The sequence below is a fragment of the Vanessa atalanta genome, chromosome 3 (assembly GCF_905147765.1).
Source record: "Vanessa atalanta chromosome 3, ilVanAtal1.2, whole genome shotgun sequence".
NCBI classification, from domain to species: Eukaryota; Metazoa; Arthropoda; class Insecta; order Lepidoptera; family Nymphalidae; genus Vanessa; species Vanessa atalanta.
This window is the reverse complement of record NC_061873.1, coordinates 2,630,131-2,650,171: the sequence shown is the minus strand read 5'-3', so window position 1 is coordinate 2,650,171 and position 20,041 is coordinate 2,630,131. Positions and strand designations below refer to the sequence as shown.

At 35.0% G+C, this 20,041-nt stretch overlaps 5 protein-coding genes across 7 annotated transcripts; 1 reads left to right on the top strand and 4 right to left on the bottom strand.

The window, feature by feature from the left end:
* Window positions 1-811: 811 nt before the first annotated feature.
* Window positions 812-1,485, bottom strand: LOC125077368 (larval/pupal rigid cuticle protein 66-like). The gene is made up of 2 exons (XM_047689294.1): window positions 1,440-1,485; window positions 812-1,342 (listed from the first exon to the last, which is right to left on the bottom strand). The coding sequence occupies exons 1-2, from the start codon at window positions 1,449-1,451 to the stop codon at window positions 812-814; spliced, it is 543 nt and encodes a 180-aa protein (XP_047545250.1). The 5' UTR covers window positions 1,452-1,485.
* A 3,375-nt stretch (window positions 1,486-4,860) lies between these two features.
* LOC125077366 (larval/pupal rigid cuticle protein 66-like) lies at window positions 4,861-9,461 on the bottom strand. Of its 2 annotated transcripts, XR_007120739.1 has the most exons (3): window positions 9,416-9,461; window positions 8,683-9,318; window positions 4,861-4,894 (listed from the first exon to the last, which is right to left on the bottom strand). XR_007120739.1 is itself a non-coding variant. In XM_047689291.1 (2 exons), the coding sequence occupies exons 1-2, from the start codon at window positions 9,425-9,427 to the stop codon at window positions 8,791-8,793; spliced, it is 540 nt and encodes a 179-aa protein (XP_047545247.1). In that variant the 5' UTR covers window positions 9,428-9,461; the 3' UTR covers window positions 8,632-8,790. The 2 variants fall into 2 exon arrangements, 1 of the variants encoding a protein (XP_047545247.1); XM_047689291.1 differs by lacking the exon at window positions 4,861-4,894 and having other exon boundaries at window positions 8,632-9,318.
* Window positions 4,927-5,696, bottom strand: LOC125077365 (larval/pupal rigid cuticle protein 66-like). The gene is made up of 2 exons (XM_047689290.1): window positions 5,651-5,696; window positions 4,927-5,553 (listed from the first exon to the last, which is right to left on the bottom strand). Exons 1-2 carry the CDS (start codon window positions 5,660-5,662, stop codon window positions 4,996-4,998), a joined length of 570 nt encoding a protein of 189 aa, XP_047545246.1. The 5' UTR covers window positions 5,663-5,696; the 3' UTR covers window positions 4,927-4,995.
* A 2,779-nt stretch (window positions 9,462-12,240) lies between the features above and the next one.
* LOC125077364 (larval/pupal rigid cuticle protein 66-like) lies at window positions 12,241-12,988 on the bottom strand. The gene is made up of 2 exons (XM_047689288.1): window positions 12,943-12,988; window positions 12,241-12,845 (listed from the first exon to the last, which is right to left on the bottom strand). The coding sequence occupies exons 1-2, from the start codon at window positions 12,952-12,954 to the stop codon at window positions 12,270-12,272; spliced, it is 588 nt and encodes a 195-aa protein (XP_047545244.1). The 5' UTR covers window positions 12,955-12,988; the 3' UTR covers window positions 12,241-12,269.
* A 2,123-nt stretch (window positions 12,989-15,111) lies between these two features.
* LOC125077367 (larval/pupal rigid cuticle protein 66-like) lies at window positions 15,112-15,882 on the top strand. Of its 2 annotated transcripts, XM_047689293.1 has the most exons (3): window positions 15,112-15,154; window positions 15,241-15,467; window positions 15,513-15,882. In XM_047689293.1, the coding sequence occupies exons 1-3, from the start codon at window positions 15,143-15,145 to the stop codon at window positions 15,766-15,768; spliced, it is 495 nt and encodes a 164-aa protein (XP_047545249.1). In that variant the 5' UTR covers window positions 15,112-15,142; the 3' UTR covers window positions 15,769-15,882. The 2 variants fall into 2 exon arrangements, with proteins under 2 accessions (XP_047545249.1, XP_047545248.1); XM_047689292.1 differs by having other exon boundaries at window positions 15,241-15,882.
* Window positions 15,883-20,041: the final 4,159 nt, after the last annotated feature.

Here is a 20,041-nt window from a genome sequence, read left to right as displayed (position 1 = left end):
GGTGCTGTATTTCCACAGTTCTCACAACTTGGAGAGCAAAGTATTGTTGTTGATTCATATCTACACTCTGCCTGGTCGTGTTTAACGTCCTGATAGATTAACGTCTTGCTCATACCCAGAAGGCTTCCTTGAGAGCGGCTGGCAGACTTTTGTTAGCGTCAATTTCGATGGCGTCTTATCACCAGGTTGATAGGTTGAGCTTGATCTTGTGAAGTACAAAGTTAGAAGTCCTAAGTGGTCACTCAAATTATTTATTGTAGTACCTATTCTCTTATAACCTAGGTTATTAGCTATATAAATATGTAGTATATTATTTTATTAATCTACTTTAATAAGTAGATTAATAAAATTCCAAGAATATGTTTTAATATTTAAAGTTTTTTTTGTTTTCTCTAATAGACTTCAAACAAATAAATACCTACTATGTATTGAAGTCCAATTTCGAAACTTCATAATCGCTACTTTCTATCTGTGCTAAAAAACAGACATTGACATTTGTATAAATCTCAAGATAAACAATTAGGTAACAAATACATTTTAACTTTTAGGCCAGTGGTAATCTAAAGACTACATTTTAAATCCTTATAAAAATTCGTCTCATGCTCTTTACAAATTACACAATATTTCTAAATGTCTAATGTAATATTTTGAAATGAAGTCCTTTTTAAAAATACTCATTCCTAATTATTTCAAAACCGTTCCAATTTTCGAATATATTAAATGAAAAATAATTATCAGTTTTCGTAAAGGTTTATTTGCATTTATAATAAATCACAGCTTTTTAATTAGTTCCGTAATAATATCTAACTTTTCAGTATCTGGCGTAACCGTAGCCGTGGGCAAGAGGAGCAGCGATAGCTCCGTGAGCACCGTAGGCGTAGCCGTGGGCAAGAGGAGCGGCGGCGTACGCGTTGTAGGCGAGGGGAGAGGCATAGGAGCCGTAGGCTACGGGAGCGACGCGGGCAGCGTACGCCAAGGGAGAAGAGACCACTGCGGGAGCGGCGTAGGAGGTGGCGATGGGAGCGGAGTAGACAGCGCGAGCGGCATGGGCGATGGGAGCGGCGTAGACGGCGGGAGAAGCGTGGGCGATGAAGGCCGGGTCCTTGCGGACGACGGCGTTGAAACCGGAGTGCGCGTCAGCGGCGTAGTCGACGGTGCGGCGGGTGCCGTCGGACTCCAAGAGAGAGTACTGGCCGACCACGTTGTCACCGACACGGGTTTCGTGCTGGCTCTTCACATCACCGGTGTGAGGGTCAGAAACTCCATAGGAGAAGCTGTTGTAGTCGCCACCGTGGACGGCGCTGCTGTGGGCTACTGCGACAAGCAGAGCGAAAATTGCTACCTGAAAATTAAAAAATAATAATTAAATCAAAAAAATTACATAAAATTTATAACAGAAAAAACAAACAAAGCTAATTCGTATAGCGACCGCCGCTTACCTTGGAGAACATGTTGTATTGTTTGATTGCTGCGTATGAAACAACTGATGACTGTCGAAGAATTACAGCCTTTATATAGTGCTTAATTTTTAAATAAATAAACGCAATATTAACAGATTTGTATCAGGAAATTATGAAGGACTCACACAAGTGACTTACGATTACAAGGAAACTACTTTCTCATAAATTATTTAATAAGTTATTTAAATTAAGAATGATATATTTTTAGCAGTTATTTTTAGTAGCAAATATTATAAAATATAACATATTATTATAATTGCAACACCAACGTGATTATTAACTGACTAGCTTGCTATTACACGTGAGTGACCTTTATATAAATTGAACTGTAAACATTTTTTTTTATGGCGTTGGTTGGCGGACGAGCATTTGGGCCACCTGATGCTAAGTGGTCAGCACCGCCCATAGACAAAGGCGCTGTAAGAAATATTAACCATTCCTTACATCACCTATGCGCCACCAACTTTGTGAACTAAGATGTTATGTCCCTTGTGCCTGTGATTACACTGGCTCACTCACCCTTCTAACCGGAACACAACAATACAGTGTACTGTTATTTGGCGCTAGAATATCTGATGAGTGGGTGGTACATACCCAGACGGGCTTGCATAAACCAAGTAAATTTCAAGGTAATAAATAAAAAAATACACTTGACAACAATAATTGTAAAAACCCTTCTGAGATTTCTACACTAACCCTATCAACTTTCCCTTTGGAATGCGTCTCTGGATGAAAAAAATGTTGATACATATAATAACATATACAGACGTTCGTCTAAATAAACATACAGTCAAAGAGATATTATCAAAATTGAAAGACTTGTTAAAAATTTTATTATAGAAAATCGGGTCCTTAAAATTAATTAGAAATTGGAAATTTTAATTTAATCCCGAATAAAATTCGAGAGGCGAATATTATCAGTTACCATAATAAGCGTCACAGACTTCTCTTCTCATTCTCAAACTTTAAATAGAAACTCGTTGGGTCGTTTCAAAGCTTTAAGTTTAAAAATTTTAAAGCGCTAGTCGCAAGAATGTTGCAAATTAAAAACACGAAAGAAAATTTAATTTCGACTAGACTTTTATTAATTTTTTTTGAGCAAGTTTTATTTATTCATTGATATTGTTACACCATCGAATGGATAGGTACTCAATATAACGATTTCCTTGTAACGATCACTAAATGTCCCACTACTGAGGTAAGGCCCTCCTTCCTTATGAGGAGAAGGTTTAGAGGTTATTAGCTCAGGCTTAGGATACACATTTAGCATAAATTCTTTGAAATTAGACACATGCACATATTTTATTTTATTTAATAATACTATTTATTCTAATGTCTGCATTTGTAATGAGATAATGTTTAATCCAGTCAGGTGTTACTATTACTTGGAAACATTTCGGGGAGATTTAAAAATGTTGTATCTACAGATAATATGATTTGATGGCAGTTCATTGATAAACAAAAAAGAGGTTACCTGGAAAGCTTAATGGGAGATCTGCTATATTACAATAATCGTGAATTATGAATTTTCATAACAGGTTAAGAAATAAAAAAATAATAACTGGAGTTCTTATTTAAATAAAAAGTGTAAAATGGTTTAAACGATTATGTCCCAAGCTAAATACAGATTCTGACAATCACTCGCAGTAGCCGTACAGCATAAATCGGCAATCTTTAAACAATATATAAAACGAATCTGGAAGAGATCGCTGCTTTACCGATAAGGCCGCCAGTTGCAAACCATGCAACTTTTGTTTTAATCCAAATGTTAAATTTATTTTTAAGTATTGGTGAGCAATAAGGAATTAATAAATAAAACGTTTATAATTCTAATTTTATTGCTTATAGTTAATGCTTGCAATTTATATATTATTTTTAGTGTAAAAAAATTACGAGCAAAACCACAAAGAAATATATGTATGTATTATTTTTATGGTATTCGTGCAATTCATTTGAACAAAGACGAGGATTTTTAGTCTATGAATATTAAATAGCAAAAAAAATCCGTTGTGAAGCTCGAATAAAATAAAGCGATGCCTCACTTAGCATTGTAAATACCTTTTTGTATTAATAACGGAATGAAGATATGGTTAAATACTTACAAATTATATTAATGGCTAGCTGTGCCAGCGGATTTATCCGCAGACTTATTGTTACTAAAATAAAATAAAATGTTATTGCTGGATAATTTTTTCGACTGATTCAGATTTTATCTATTACACACAAACAATAATATTATTATGTACGACTCGGTCCGCAAAATCCACGCTATAATGCTTTTTATTGTTATAGTAAAACATCCCCCCCCCCCCTTAAAGTAAAGTAAGTATTTGTTTTCGATAATTCTTAAACTTAAATACCATTTAAAATCCTTCTGCCATAATTACTTTAACTTCAATAACATTGGACTTTCATACAAACTACCATACTCTACTTTAATCCCAAAAGTGGGTTCATTTCTATAGACACATTATAAGTACCCCTCCCATACCTTCTATAGAATATACATTTTAAATTTTAAGGCTTTTAATTCAAAAACATAGAACTTACATACAAGCTTCCAATCCCCGTTTTATCCCCTTTATTTTACGAAACTCCACCCGAGTTTCGTAAAATCTTAGCGGATGTCTACAACATATGAGGAACCTACCAGCCAAATTTCAAGATTGTAAGTGTTACAGTTTCTGAGATTTCGTGATTAATCTATGAGTGGCATTCGCTTTTATATACATATATAGAAGATAAGTAACGATAGCTAAATTTCGGTAGCGATATAAACTAAATCTAATAAAAAATATGTTTAAAGTTCTTCAAGTGCTTGGAATCGACTTTTTTTTAAGCAATTGGTGACAAACGAGGTGGAAGCTCATCTGATGGATAGTGACTACCATCGCCCATGGTATCTGCAACACCGGGGAGCTTGCAGGTGCGTTGCCGACCTTTAAGGAACGAGTACCTATATCTTTTCTTGAAGGTTCCCAATTCGTATCAGTTCGGAAAAACCGACGGCGAAAGCTGGTTCCACAGACTAAAAAAAAAAGAAATAATAAATATGCATATGAAACCTTTTAATTAATTAACTTATTGAGTAATTTATCACATTTAATATATTTATGCTAATTATATTATATTATAAATATTTTCTTGTAGTTGTTTTAAATTTTATTTTTGCACTTTTTGTGTATGAAACTTGTAGTTTGGGCTGTGAAAATGATTTTACTGTCACCATACTTGGTGGTAGGGCTTTTTGTAATATAAATTGTTTTAATACCCACGGATCGTTCTGATATATGTACATAAGCTTGTTCGTATTTTTCAATGAAATAACATGTTTCATACAATTAATGAATAAAATTAAAAAAAATTATATAAAATTTAAATCGTTTATTTTAAATATTATTTACATGAGTCGATTTCTTCAATTGCTTAAAATATAATCGTTTACTTCATCCATTTTCATTGGAATATTCTACAAACTGGATTAAATTTTACGCATTTATTGTTCGCTAAGATCACAGTCGTTGAGTTAATTAAACTAGTAGAGGCGTCCAGCGTAACCGAGACCGTGGGCACCGTAGGCGTAACCGTGGGCAAGAGGCGCAGCGACAGCTCCGTGAGCACCGTAGGCGTAACCGTGGGCAAGAGGAGCAGCGGCGTATGCGTTGTAGGCGAGGGGAGAGGCATAGGAGCCGTAGGCTACGGGAGCGACGCGGGCAGCGTACGCCAAGGGAGAAGAGACTACAGCGGGAGCGGCGTAGGAGGTGGCGATGGGAGCGGAATAGACAGAGCGAGCGGCGTAGACAGCGGGAGCGGAGTAGACAGCGGGAGCGGCGTGGGCTATGACGGCCGGGTCCTTGCGGACGACGGCGTTGAAACCGGAGTGCGCGTCAGCGGCGTAGTCGACGGTGCGGCGGGTGCCGTCGGATTCCAAGAGAGAGTACTGGCCGACCACGTTGTCACCGACACGGGTTTCGTGCTGGCTCTTTACATCACCGGTGTGAGGGTCAGAAACTCCATAGGAGAAGCTGTTGTAGTCACCACCGTGGACGGCGCTGCTGTGGGCTACTGCGACAAGCAGAGCGAAAATTGCTACCTAAAAATTAAAAATTATTTTTTTAATAAAAAAATTAACATCAAATTTATAATAGAAAAAGCAAATAAAACTAATTCGTATAGCGACCGCCGCTTACCTTGGAGAACATGTTGTATTGTTTGATTGCTACGTATGAAACAACTGATGACTGTCGAAGATTTATAGCCTTTATATAGTGCTTAACTTTTTAAATGTAAGAGCGCAATGTAAAACTGAATTTGTAGTAGGAACTTATGAAGGACTCATACATAGTGACAAGTCTACAAGAAAACTACTTTCTCGTGAATTATTTAATTAGTCATTTAATTTAAACGTTACTATGGAATATTTTAGCGCTTATTTGTGGTACCGGATATAAAAATATTTTAACGTGATTGAACATTGAACACTAGCTTACTAAATTACAAATCAATCATTGTACTTTACCCGAGTATAAATTCAATCGGTAAGCAAATGTTAAGGTTTTTAAACAACATTAGAATGTAGAGACTTGTCAAAGCGTGTAATTATACTCCCGAATGAAAAGTTACAATGTAGGAGTAAATTGTAATGAGTAATAGTCGGCAAATGAACCGCTGCTAAGCACAAACCTACTCTCCTCTTAAGGAGAAGGTTTTATGAAGTAGCAAAGAAATCCCTACAAAGAGGAGTATAACATTATTTATTTTTAATTTATTTATAAAGAGGAAGGTATTGAGCATGAATGTGGATGGATATAGAGGTAGTGGACGACCAAAGAAACGATGGATGACACTTAAAATAATGTCTTCATTAATTTGCACAAATCGTGGTGTTATGTTTTGAATAGCAAATTATTAATTCTTAATACAATATTTATTCTGATCTATGTTTTTAATTATTAAAACATACAGCGTCAATTATTTGGCAGTTTTAAAATTGCTCTTTTATGCTAGTAATTTGCTGTTTTTTTTTAAATTAACCCAGTTCAAAACGGGATAGCGAAAACATTTTGTAGCAATTTTACTTTGGAAATCATTTTCGCTGGTAGTCTACGTTTTGGTTTTCGGATTTTATCCTGTTGCGTCATCCGCCCCTTTAAATTTAAGGATGTTTTTTTGTTCATTCATTTATCTCATTTAATTTCAATTATACATGTATATATACTATAACGAAATTATTGACATGATTGGTACGCTCAATAATTTCTCGACGCCAACATCAATAGAATCGGCAATTTTAAAATTACCCTCTGAGCTTTCTAATTAACCTCTTTGAGCGCCGAATTATTATTACATGCATTACAGCAGTACAGCAAAATAATTGTGACCAAAATATTAATTTGCATACAAATTAAAAAGAGCAAACATAACTGTTTTTTTTATAAAAATGATTCTTGCGAATATGTCTGAAGTCACTCAAACTTCTCTTGTCTTGTCTTCAACGAACATCCGAAGTGGCGATGTGGCAACAGCAATTTTTAAACAATATATAATATCTTCATACTTTTAGTTCTAATATCATTATAAATGTTTGCAATGTACCTATAAAAGCAATACAACAAAATAAAACACATTTAAATAGCAATTTAAGTAAACAAGGTCACGAACGATTAGTCTGTGAATATTACATACTAAATAACAAATAGTCAAAATAAAGCTTAAACAAATTGGGACCATCCTCACTTCACAACATAAACTATGTTCCAGATTACATATTAAATAATAACGATCGCTTCCAAATTACAAAATAAATCCGATATGCAGATGAAATAATAATGCTTCAACAGTTTAACCTTCGTTATATAAATTTTTTTATTGTAGAAATGTTTTATATGATGTACTTGAATTTTGTGTTCCAGTGGGAGAAAGGGGGAGACAGTATGAGTACACATAGGGTATAACATTTTAGTTTCCAAGGTTGGTTGGTTGGTTGTGCGTTGTCAATGTGAGAGATAGTTAATATTTCTAAGAGTGCCAATGACCCAGCTAGTGATCTAGTCATACATTTTTTTTTTACATTAGCAGCCTGTAAATTTCCCACTGCTGGGCTAAGGCCTCCTCTCCCTTTGAGGAGAAGGTTTGGAGCATATTCCACTACGCTGCTCCAATGCGGGTTGGTGGAAAACACATTTAGCAGAATTTCGTTGAAATTAGCCACATGCAGGTTTCTTTACGATGTATTCCTTCACCGCCGAGCACGAGATGAATTATAAACACAAATTAAGTACATGAAATGCAGTGGTGCTTGCCTGGGTTTGAACCCGAAATCATCGGTTAAAAGGTTTCTTGACATCGTAACATACATATATCTGTAAGTAATAGACCTAATTGATTGATTGAGCGTAAAAGGTAGTATTAAGTAGCAAAAAACCCTTTAAACTAAATGTGCTATGTATGTTATAAGGTTTAATTTTTTGACTAATAATATTTTGTCTTAATGTCTATAAATGTAACAGTTTAATTTATTGCAATTGGATGTTAAGAAATAACTCAACATCGATGAAGAGGTTTGAAATAGGCTTCGCTTGCTGAAAACGTTAAGTTACAAAACCGACCGTATCACTTTTTAGGATGTACCTGGACGGTACGCGAGCCTTTAGTGGTGGACATAGCGTTAACAGCAAAGTTAAAATTTGTGGATAGTCTTATTTGTAACGTTATAAATAATTTAATTTTTTATAGATAAATTATGTATAATAATTTGAATACCTACCAGAGGTTACGCACCAGAAACATTAAAGAACATTGAATTAATATTAAACTAAAAGCAAATTGAAAAATCTAACTAACTAACCAAAAAAAAATTATCATAACCAACATATCATCTTAAAATATATATTTTACGAATTTTATAAATTTCTACTGTGTACAGTAAAACCTTTGGTTTAAATGCACTACCAGGGATGTTTTTCAAAATTAACTTTAAGGATAAAAAATTATTATAGTTTTAATTTAGACTTGCGTCATATTTAATGTCAAAACAATATATAACCACAACGTGATGGTGAACTACCTCAAGTAGTACCTCAGAAGATTAAATCGTAATCTATGAACAATGCAATAATATATTGCATAGAGTTAATAACAAAGAATAAAAGTAAATGTTAAAACTCAAATTGTTTATTTTAAATAATATTTACACGAGTAGGTAAGTTGGTTTCTTATAATACAATCGTTTATTCCATCCCATTAAATTGGGTTATTCTACAAACTGTATCACATTTTAAACTTTCATAATTTATTGGTCGCTAAGATCACAGTGGTCGGGTTAATTAATCTAGTAAAGATGACCGGCGTAACCGAGACCGTGGGCACCGTAGGCGTAGCCGTGGGCAAGAGGAGCCGCGGCGTACGCGTTGTAGGCGAGGGGAGAGGCATAGGAGCCGTAGGCTACGGGAGCGACGCGGGCAGCGTACGCCAAGGGAGAAGAGACCACTGCGGGAGCGGCGTAGGAGGTGGCGATGGGAGCGGAGTAGACAGCGCGAGCGGCGTGGGCGATGGGAGCGGCGTAGACGGCGGGAGCGGAGTAGACGGCGGGAGCGGCGTGGGCGATGACGGCCGGGTCCTTGCGGACGACGGCGTTGAAACCGGAGTGCGCGTCAGCAGCGTAGTCAACGGTGCGGCGGGTGCCGTCGGATTCCAAGAGAGAGTACTGGCCGACCACGTTGTCACCCACACGGGTTTCGTGCTGGCTCTTCACATCACCGGTGTGAGGGTCAGAAACTCCATAGGAAAAGCTGGTGTAGTCACCACCGTGGACGGCGCTGCTGTGGGCTACTGCGACAAGCAGAGCGAAAATTGCTACCTGAAAATTATAAAGTACTAATTTAATAAAAAAAATAACATAAAATTTATAACAGAAAAAACAATCAAAGCTAATTCGTATAGCGACCGCCGCTTACCTTGGAGAACATGTTGTATTGTTTGATTGCTGCGTATGAAACAACTGATGACTGTCGAAGAATTACAGCCTTTATATAGTGCTACATTTTTTAGATATGAGAGCAACGTTATCAGATTTGTAGCAGGAACTTGCGAAGGACTTATACAGTGACCGACGTTAACAAAAAAACACTTTCTCATTATATACATATCGTTTATTTCTAGATGTATTGTAAGTGGCGTAACTTTAAAATGGTTTTTGATAATAGCAGTTATATTTGTCGTGAAATACTTACTTACTCGTCTTTAAACTTACATTTTGTATCTTTGTAAGCATATGTATGTAAGCTTACAAATTGTTTTATTCATCCTACCGCTAGACTTATAAATAGGGAACATTTTATAAAATATGAATTGCATTTATAAATTGTTGAATAGTTTCGATTCGTTCCCCGAGGCTAGGTTTTATAAGCTGAATGTACAATTTATTAATATATAATGAATTTTGTATAAAAAAATAAAAAATGATTAAATCCCTGATTAGAAAAAACTGTATGTTATATAGATTTATTATATATGCATTAACTCATCAATATTATATATAATTAATCAACGAATTAGTTTGAAGGAGAATTTACGTGAATATTCAAACGTTTTATAGTCATATAATTCTACAACTTGTTAATAATTTCAAGATCAAACCAAATTTTGACAGAAGAAAATCATAATAAAAAAATATATTTTTCTTAGTAAATCAATTGTATTTATCTTAATGATGATGATGAAGAAAGTATTTAATGTCATTAAATGTCTTCTTTTGTATCCTCTTTCTAGTACAGCCCTTTTAGTACAACAAGTTGTTATTTTAAAACAAAGTAACTAAAAATAATTTCCAAGACCAAAATAAATGCACTCCTTTTACTCATTTTTCGAAAATAAATTTGATTTGAAGTAGAAGCAATAACTATAGGGGCGTGCGACATCTCCGCCCATACTAATACAAAGTAACAATCATTCCAAGCCTTATTCTGTGATGAAATGTTTCTAAAACAACCAGTTAGAATTTAAAAAATGCACACGCCGCTGTAATTTCTAAACAAAAAACGCTTAAAATGAATTTATATGTATTTTGATAAGTTTTAATACTGTGTAAAAATAAAGCCGGGTTGACACAGAATAGTTTATAAATTTTAACCAATGATAGGTTCAAAACCCAGGCAAGTACAACTGAATTTCAATGTTCTTAATTTGAATGTATAATTCATCTCATGCTAGTGTAGTGACGACAAACATCGTGAGAAAACCTACATGTGTCGGATGAAATTCTCCTGCATGTGTTACATTACTTGTTTTTAATATTGACTGACTGAATCTAATCTTCCATTGACTCCGATATAACCAAACATAATTAATATCTTTGATAAGTTGCAAGTATATTTAAAAATTTTACGTTTAATCAGAGTCAAAAATTTTAAACTCCCTTCAGCTCTTTACGCTTTGTAAGTCTTACGTGTTTAAAAAAGTTATTTTGAATCAGTTGTTAGTAGCTCGCCAAAACAGGTGCCCGTAAAAAAATTGTAGTGCTTCCAAAAATTATGAAGGTCATTCAAAAATTTGTTTTTCGTATTTCATTCATAAAAATAACTTGCAATAACTTACTTTTTAAAAGGTAATAAATAAGATAATAATATTGGCGTTGAATACTTTTATTTTTAAAAGTATGACGTCAGTGTTGACGTCTGTATCAAATATAAGACGACATGTACCTGGGCGTAATTTATAGTCTATTCTAATTTGCACTGATTTAAAGCTGACTGAATAAAAGGCAACTTAAAATCCTAGTATTACTACGACAAACAAAAGAGGTGTAAAATCAATTTTACTTCTAAATAGGAAAATACCGATATTAGTGACATTAGTGATTTCTTTGTTATAAATTAAGAATAACTTCCGAAAAGCGGAAACCGAATTTCGTCATGAAATTCAGGACAATGTTTCATCTTTATATTATAAGGCTTCCCTTTAAACAATCTTTAGCGAATTTTAATATTTTTCAAGATATCGAATTTCAAAAGATTTTTTTCCGACGAGCATATAGGTATATATATATATACTCTAGGAAGATTCGTAATATTGAGATTTGACACAATCCAACGATTGTTTGTGTGTGTCTGTACGTTTTAACACATTACAATCTTGTATATTGACTAACTTAAAAAAAAATGTCACTCATCCTACTGTGACGATGTAACCTGACTTATTTACAGTTGTTATTTGACATATTTCCAACGTTTAAACATTAGTCTAGGTCTCTTTTAAATTTTTTAAAATGAATCGTTTAAATGCAGCAACACACGTAAACTCTAGAACATACGATACTTTCTCTCCCCAAAGCACGGGCCCACACGTTTATGTGTGTGTTTGCCATAAAATATTTAAATAGCGTTAAAAAAAAATAAAAAAAAAACAAATAAAATAAATAAATAAATAAACAAATAAATCTCGTTTACAAATCACACGTGTCTAATAATAACCTATTTTAATACAATTTTAATTGTATATTAAAAAAAGGAAAATATTGCAAATTATTCAAAATATATTAAAATCTTAAATATCCCAGGTATGTACTTCAGCTTTTAATGTTTTCAATGTTGTTTTATTCAAAAAGTTGCATAAAGATTGTTAAAATAAAAGTAAACATTAACAATCAAATTGTTTATTTTAAATAATATTTACATGAGTATAAATGGGCCTCCTCAGTTGCTTAAAATATAATCGTTTACTTCATCCCTTTTAATTGGATTTTTTCTTAAACTGTATCACATTTTAAACCTTACCATTTATTTTTGCTAAAATCACAGTGGTTGGGTTAATCTAGTAAAGACGACCGGCGTAACCGAGACCGTGGGCACCGTAAGCGTAGCCGTGGGCAAGAGGAGCAGCGACAGCTCCGTGAGCTCCGTAGGCGTAGCCGTGAGCAAGAGGAGCGGCGGCGTACGCGTTGTAGGCGAGGGGAGAGGCATAGGAGCCGTAGGCTACGGGAGCGACGCGAGCAGCGTACGCCAAGGGAGAAGATACCACTGCGGGAGCGGCGTAGGAGGTGGCGATGGGAGCGGAGTAGACAGCGCGAGCGGCGTGGGCGATGGGAGCGGCGTAGACGGCGGGAGCGGAGTAGACGGCGGGAGCGGCGTGGGCGATGACGGCCGGGTCCTTACGGACGACGGCGTTGAAACCAGAGTGCGCGTCAGCGGCGTAGTCGACGGTGCGGCGGGTGCCGTCGGACTCCAAGAGAGAGTACTGGCCGACCACGTTGTCACCGACACGGGTTTCGTGCTGGCTCTTCACATCACCGGTGTGAGGGTCAGAAACTCCATAGGAGAAGCTGTTGTAGTCGCCACCGTGGACGGCGCTGCTGTGGGCTACTGCGACAAGCAGAGCGAAAATTGCTACCTGAAAATTAAAAAATAATAATTAAATCAAAAAAATTACACAAAATTTATAACAGAAAAAACAAACAAAGCTAATTCGTATAGCGACCGCCGCTTACCTTGGAGAACATGTTGTATTGTTTGATTGCTGCGTATGAAACAACTGATGACTGTCGAAGAATTACAGCCTTTATATAGTGCTACATTTTTAAATATAAGAGTACAATGTTAGCAGAATTTTTAGTAGGAATTTGTGAAAGACTCAGAAACAGTGACCTACGCTTACAAGGAAACTACGCTTGCATTAATTATGCTAGTATCCTATTTTTAAAACAATTTAGTGTATTAATATTTAGTAGTTTTATAAAGTTAGTCTTGTTAAGTGTCTCGATGAATTTGATTGACAAAATATTGAACTCAGAGTACTGGAGTACTAAAAAAAATAATATTTAAAACTAATAAGTGGCTCCGGTCTTGCTCAGTTGTATTATCATACAACACATTATATTATCTTGTTATAAGGACAATTTTCGATTAGAATCTCGTAAAACAATAGTTTCAAAAAAGACTTTCACTCTTATGAAGAACCGTTAGAACGTATATCACCAAGTTGGTTAAGTTTGATTGTTTAAATGTCACTAAATATAATATGCAAGTTTTATCTAGATATATATTAATTATAAACGCAACTCACATAGCAGGATATGAAAATATAGTAGTACTGGCCTGGGTGCCTTGCCTTAGCTGGCCTCGTACCTACAATATTTCTTTAAGTTTGAGTATTCTAGCGACTGGGTCATATCTTATAAATTACATACGTAATCTTTACTTGAATCAGTCATTCCTGTAAATAGAATGAAAAATATAGTGACTAAAATAATCGCACACACACACATACATACAAACATAAATGCATACATCCATATATACATACTTACATACGTACATACATACATACATATTCTTATTCAATAAATTAAAAAGTTCAAGATTGATTAAAACGAAGTTATCTTGAACTATACAAAAAAATGCACAGGAAGGAATTGTTTTTTAACTCGCTGTAAGAAATAATAAAAATCATTGTTTAAGGAAACGGATTTATTCGGTTGGAATTTAATATAACGAACAAAATATGAATAAATAACGTCTCATTAAATATTTTGTGCTCGATATAAAAAAAAACCTGTTTAATTTATATAATATAGTAAAAACTTTAAATTATTTAATACAAAAAATAGACATAGACTAGGTGGTAGGGCTTTGTGCAAGCTTTGTGCATCTGGATAGGTTAGACCACTTAGTATTGTTGTGTTCTGCTTTGAATGGTGAGTATTGGAAATACATGGACAAGGAACGAAACATCTCTATTCCTAAAGTTGGTGGCGCATTGGTTATGTAAGAAATGGTTAAAATTCCATACAGCACTAATGTCTATAGGCAGAGGTGACAGGTAACCAAGCTAATACTGAACTAAATGTACTACTTTTGGTTTCGCTTAAAATAATTAAAAATTTCAATAAAATCGGGAACGAATATTGAAGTTTTGGCTTGAACGTACATATTCCTAAGGTTTGAAACAAAAAGAAGAGAAGAATGATTCTTAAGAATTTAATGTAGGTAAGAATATTCGATTACTACCAAACAACGCAAGCTTGTACTAGTAGAGTTAAGCTATTATTGCCTAAAATTTATAAAAATTGCTATTATGTAAATGGAATCACAAATTTATATTCCTAAATTATACAACTTTTAAAAACGCGTACTAATATCCGTAAAATTGAGCTAGTACTTACTTTTTTTTGTCCAGAACTAGTTGTAAATGACTATTCCAGTATTAGTTAATTATTTTCTTTGGACTAAAATAAAAACTATTATCACCATTAAATTAAATATATTTTATTAAAATTATATTACTTATTAATTATATGGGCTATAGTTATTATATTTTTCCATTCAAATAATTTTTTTTGAAATTCCATTGCTCCGTCTGACCAAAAAAATTTTGTTCGATTTGAAGCTGCTACTACTCGCTATACATGTGATATATAAGCTAAGCTGATTAGATCAGAGATTAATAACGAACTACAAAAAAAAACCTAGATCCAAAAATAATGACCTTGAGATTAATTGAATAAAGTTTATGAATATTAATGAATGTACGGCGATGCCTTTCATTTTAGCTTGATTGTATTTTCACGTTCTATGTATGTATGTTATTTCCTGTTTCGTTTCCAAACTTCAGAGTTGTGCTATTATAAATAGTAATCGTTGCGAGGGTTAAGTCAGTTGCACTCAGTTGTCGAGTTAAACACACGTAAAATGGCTTCAAAGGTAGTTATTACATTATATAAAAATATTGAATTGTAGTTAAAATTTTGCTACATAACATTTATTTATATTTAATTTTTCTTTTACAGTTCGTCGTTCTTGCTCTCTTGGTAGCGGCTGCTCAAGGCAGTGCCGTCCACGGTGGTGACTACAACAGCTTCTCCTATGGAGTTTCTGATCCTCACACCGGTGATGTGAAGAGCCAGCACGAAACCCGTGTCGGTGACAACGTCGTCGGCCAGTACTCTCTCTTGGAGTCCGACGGCACTCGCCGCACCGTCGACTACGCCGCTGACGCGCACTCCGGTTTCAACGCCGTCGTCCGCAAGGACCCAGCCGTCATTGCCCACGCCGCTCCCGTCGTCTACTCCGCTCCCGCTGTCTACGCCGCTCCCATCGCCCACGCCGCTCGCGCTGTCTACTCCGCTCCCATCGCCACCTCCTACGCCGCTCCCGCTGTGGTCTCTTCTCCTTTGGCGTACGCTGCCCGCGTCGCTCCCGTAGCCTACGGCTCCTATGCCTCTCCCCTCGCCTACAAGGCGTACGCCGCCGCTCCTCTTGCCCACGGTTACGCCTACGGTGCCCACGGTCTCGGTTACGCCGGACGTCTCTACTAGTTTAACTAACCCGATTACTGAGATCTTCGTTAACAAGAAATGGTAAAATATATAATGTGATACAATTTGTAAATATTTTTACCAAAGTCATTAAAAACTGTTATTTATGTAATACAAATAAACATTTACGAAAATGAACTATTGATTTATTTTACTTGAATTGCTTAATTGCACAATTAAAATTTAAATAATTTTATTCGTTCAATTTTGCCGAGACATAAATCTTACGATGTCACGAAAAGCACTATTCTTCTATCTCGTTGACTCACTGGTTATCTTATAAGGATGATCCGGAAGGTCATAGCTTCAAAATCCAGTTAAAGCCATTGAGAAGTAATAAAAATAAATCGTGGGAAAACAAATAAAACGTAAACATAAATAGTATGAAATAAAACAGAATTTAGTATAAAAATTCGAATACAATGTAAAAATAATTTTCTGCAGACAAAATCGCTGACGACAAGGCCGTTCTATTGAACAATATATTTGTAACATACTTATATTTAGAATATTTTTAGCAGGTTATTAAAAAAGTTATATGATGATATGAACAAACACCGGACAAATATTATAAATTTAAGAGTTAAATGTATGTTACTCAATATTAATATAGTTTCGAATTAATAATCTTGATATCTATAGATTATGTACTTCAGGATTTTATATGTCAAAGGAAACTAATTATGTTAGTTAATAGTGTGATTTAATCTTTAGGGATGCACTGGCTTGTATGATACGAGCTTTACTAATTTAGAATTCAGGATTCCAAATAATTTATAAAATTGCGTTACTAAATACATATTTCTTTTTGCCATCTGTCTTCGTCTTAGTGTCAGTTAATATTTGAGTCGATATGCCTGTGTAGAACATTAAGTACTTGTTGAATTATTCATAAAATGATTACCAACTATAAATTAACGAAGGGACCTATGATATGCCTATACACAAACTAACAAAAACACGGTCCTGATTCACGTCCTGTACCAGTAAATATACCAAAACGATTGTTTAATCCAGGCAAGATCCGCTGAATGACATATAAAAGAAAACATCCCGAGGACACTGCATATGTTTAATTTAAATAATATTATGTCACGTGTGCATCCTCCAAACCGCATCAGACCAGCGTTTTTTTTCTCAAAGGGAGAGAAAGTTTTAGCCCAACAGTGGAACATTTACAGGCTTTCTGTTTCTTTAAATGGTAAAAGCTAAATACCCAGCCGTCAAACCGAAGCCCGGGCGATATAGTTTTGTAAAATGACGAAAGCATTCGTAAAAGCCATATGAAGAAAGTGTATTTCAATTTGATTTGATAATAATATACCATTCCTATACCTACCATACCATCGAATGAAAGCAATATCCTTGGTTCTTTCTTATAAAATTGTTAGACGGATGGGTTACCTGATATAGTGGTCACGAATGATCGTAGACATTGGCGCGGTAAGAAATTTCAACCATTCCTTATATCGCCAATGCGCCACCAACCTTACAAAACCAACCTATGGTTTGTTTTGTGATAACATACAATCAATGATGATGATATAGTTCTGACCGGTTTCGCTTACGGCCAACTCAAGGAAGACTAACGAACTGGGCAGGATATATTCCAATGTAAATTTAACTTTCAAAATCCGACGACTTTACCTGCTTTCCGAGGCACGGGATTGTCCGACTTCCAGACACCGGACTGCTACTGAAAATTGTTTTGATGGAAAAACACAATATTTTAAAATCGGTCCAACCGGTTTTGGAACCCAGGACTTTCGATCAGCGGCCATATATCTAACCACTAGACCAACGAGGTATCAATATACAATAGGCGACGCGCGTCTATTTGCTAGTTCACTATACAATATATATTCCAACGGAAGCGAACTTACATATAAATGTATGTATGAATATATTTATTTGTTTATAGGCATTTATTTCCGCAACAGATCACTATTACAAAGTGTGTTATTATAATCATAAACTGCTTGTAATCGCAGCCCGTCGGCCTTGCGCCGGTTCTCCTAAACTCGATTTTCTTCGTCATGATTATTCATAGGACTTATTATTTTTATTAACTCAAATCTAGGTTCATAATGTTTGCGAATTGTTAATTTTGTATGCATATATTATTTCACCTAATTTAATGTACTTTGCTAACCAGCAACTTTGTATAAAACTCTCGAATTTTGACTTTCTTTTTACTTGGTGGTAGGGCTTTGTGCAAGCCCGTCTGGGTAGGTACCACCCACTCATCAGATATTCAACCGCCAAATAACAGTACAGTGTAATCACAGGCACAAGGGACATAACATCTTAGTTCCCAAGGTTGGTGGCGCATAGGTGATGTAAGGAATGGTTAATATTTCTTACAGCGCCTTCGTCTATGGGCGGTGGTGACCACTTACCATCAGGTGGCCCATATGCCCGTCCGCCAACCAATGCCATAAAATAAGTAAGAAATAATTGAATGTGAAAGCTAAAAATATTTACAGAAATATTCAATATTTTTGGTCATAAAAAATATTTAATAAATTCAAGCTAAGTGGCGAATTAGGATGTTTAAGTTAGGAAGTTACGTTTACGAACTGAATACGCGATGTAAATATACTGTCAACAAACCGTAATAGCTGAATCGCAAAAGGTTCGAACTCGCCATGTGAAATTCGCAGGTTCGATTCAGATTCTTTAAATTAAATTGGAAACGTAAATTAAAAAAGTAGTGACGGCTTTAGTTTTTAAAAAAAGATCAGTACAATGACATTCGTAAATAAAAAATCGATATTATTAATAAACCAGTTAAGAAAAAAACTTACAAAACCGGATCTTGATATTGTTACCGTAGGAAAAAAAAGTCCTTATTAAATAGAGTAGTGTCGTCCCATATAAGCACGTACGAAATAAGATTCCACAGTCAGGAAGCTTCAGAATTTAATAACTTCCACAATATATTTCGTATGTTTTAAAACTACGAATAATAATAATATATTATGACTAATCTGTCATTATTTAAATTTTTATTTGTGTATTAAGGACCTAATGTTAATACTACTTGTTTTGTAAATAAATATACTGTACTACTAGTTGTAGGACAAGAAAACGCTTCTTCTCTGTACAAAGATTTTGATTACAACATAATTTAATATCAAAATGGCTAAAACCCACGTGCTTTAAGCTATACGACTTCCGCGCCATCTGTTGTTGAATATTAGAACACTTCACGCAAATTCTATCAACCGTACAAAGTTTCACCTAAAATTTAAAACAGAAACAATTCTTATTTTTTAATTGTAAGGCATAAACTGTTCTGCTATGAATAACTAGCGACCCGCCCCGTCTTCGCACGAGTGAAGTATATCTATACATATAATAAAGTTGGAGTGTCTGTTTGTAATATAAAAATAACCGTTTATTACTTAATGTATATGTATATATACACGGTTATGCACCGTGTATAATAACATTTTATACAATTTTTGTCTGTCTGTCTGTCTGTCTGTTTGTTCCCGCTAATCTCTGGAATAGCTGGACCGATTTTGACGGGACTTTCACTGGCAGATAGCTTAAGCTTTTATTTCAGAATTATGTATGAAATAAAAATAAAGTCACGCTGCAATGTCAAATAACTTAAATTCAAACGCGCACGAAATCGCGGACACAGCTAGTTAATAAATAAAAACATGTGATATAAAATTAATTTAACCCCATAGAACTCATTATGTCGATTTATATAAAACCAATTTAGAATTAGATTATTACTTCGGGACATTATAGGATATGCTTGGAGTTATATAAAACTAATTTTCCCTCTTTATATATAACATATCAAACAATTAGAAGACAAAAAATCAAATAAGCAACATTTGATAGCGAATTACTGCGATATCATTGGTCGATAGCTTGATTAATCTATGATATTATTTATTATGGTTATAGGGCCCTACAGGCAAGAGCAGTGGGGAGACCCTACACGAGTTGGAAGGACGACATCAAAAAGATCGCGTAAACAAACTGGCTACTAAGAGCAAATAATAGAGACTAATGGAATGCCTTGGAGGAGGCCTTCAACTGAGAACCATGCAAACATAAAATTTTAAGAATTTCTTTATTATATATAGTATAATATATCCTAACTAACATACAACAGCTAAATTAATGACGACCTCCTGATCGAGTAGTGTTTACACCGGTTTTCATGGGTACGCCACTCTGAGGTCCCGGGTTCGATTCTCGGCCGACTCGATGTAGAAAACTTTCATTAGTTTTCTATGTTGTCTTGGGT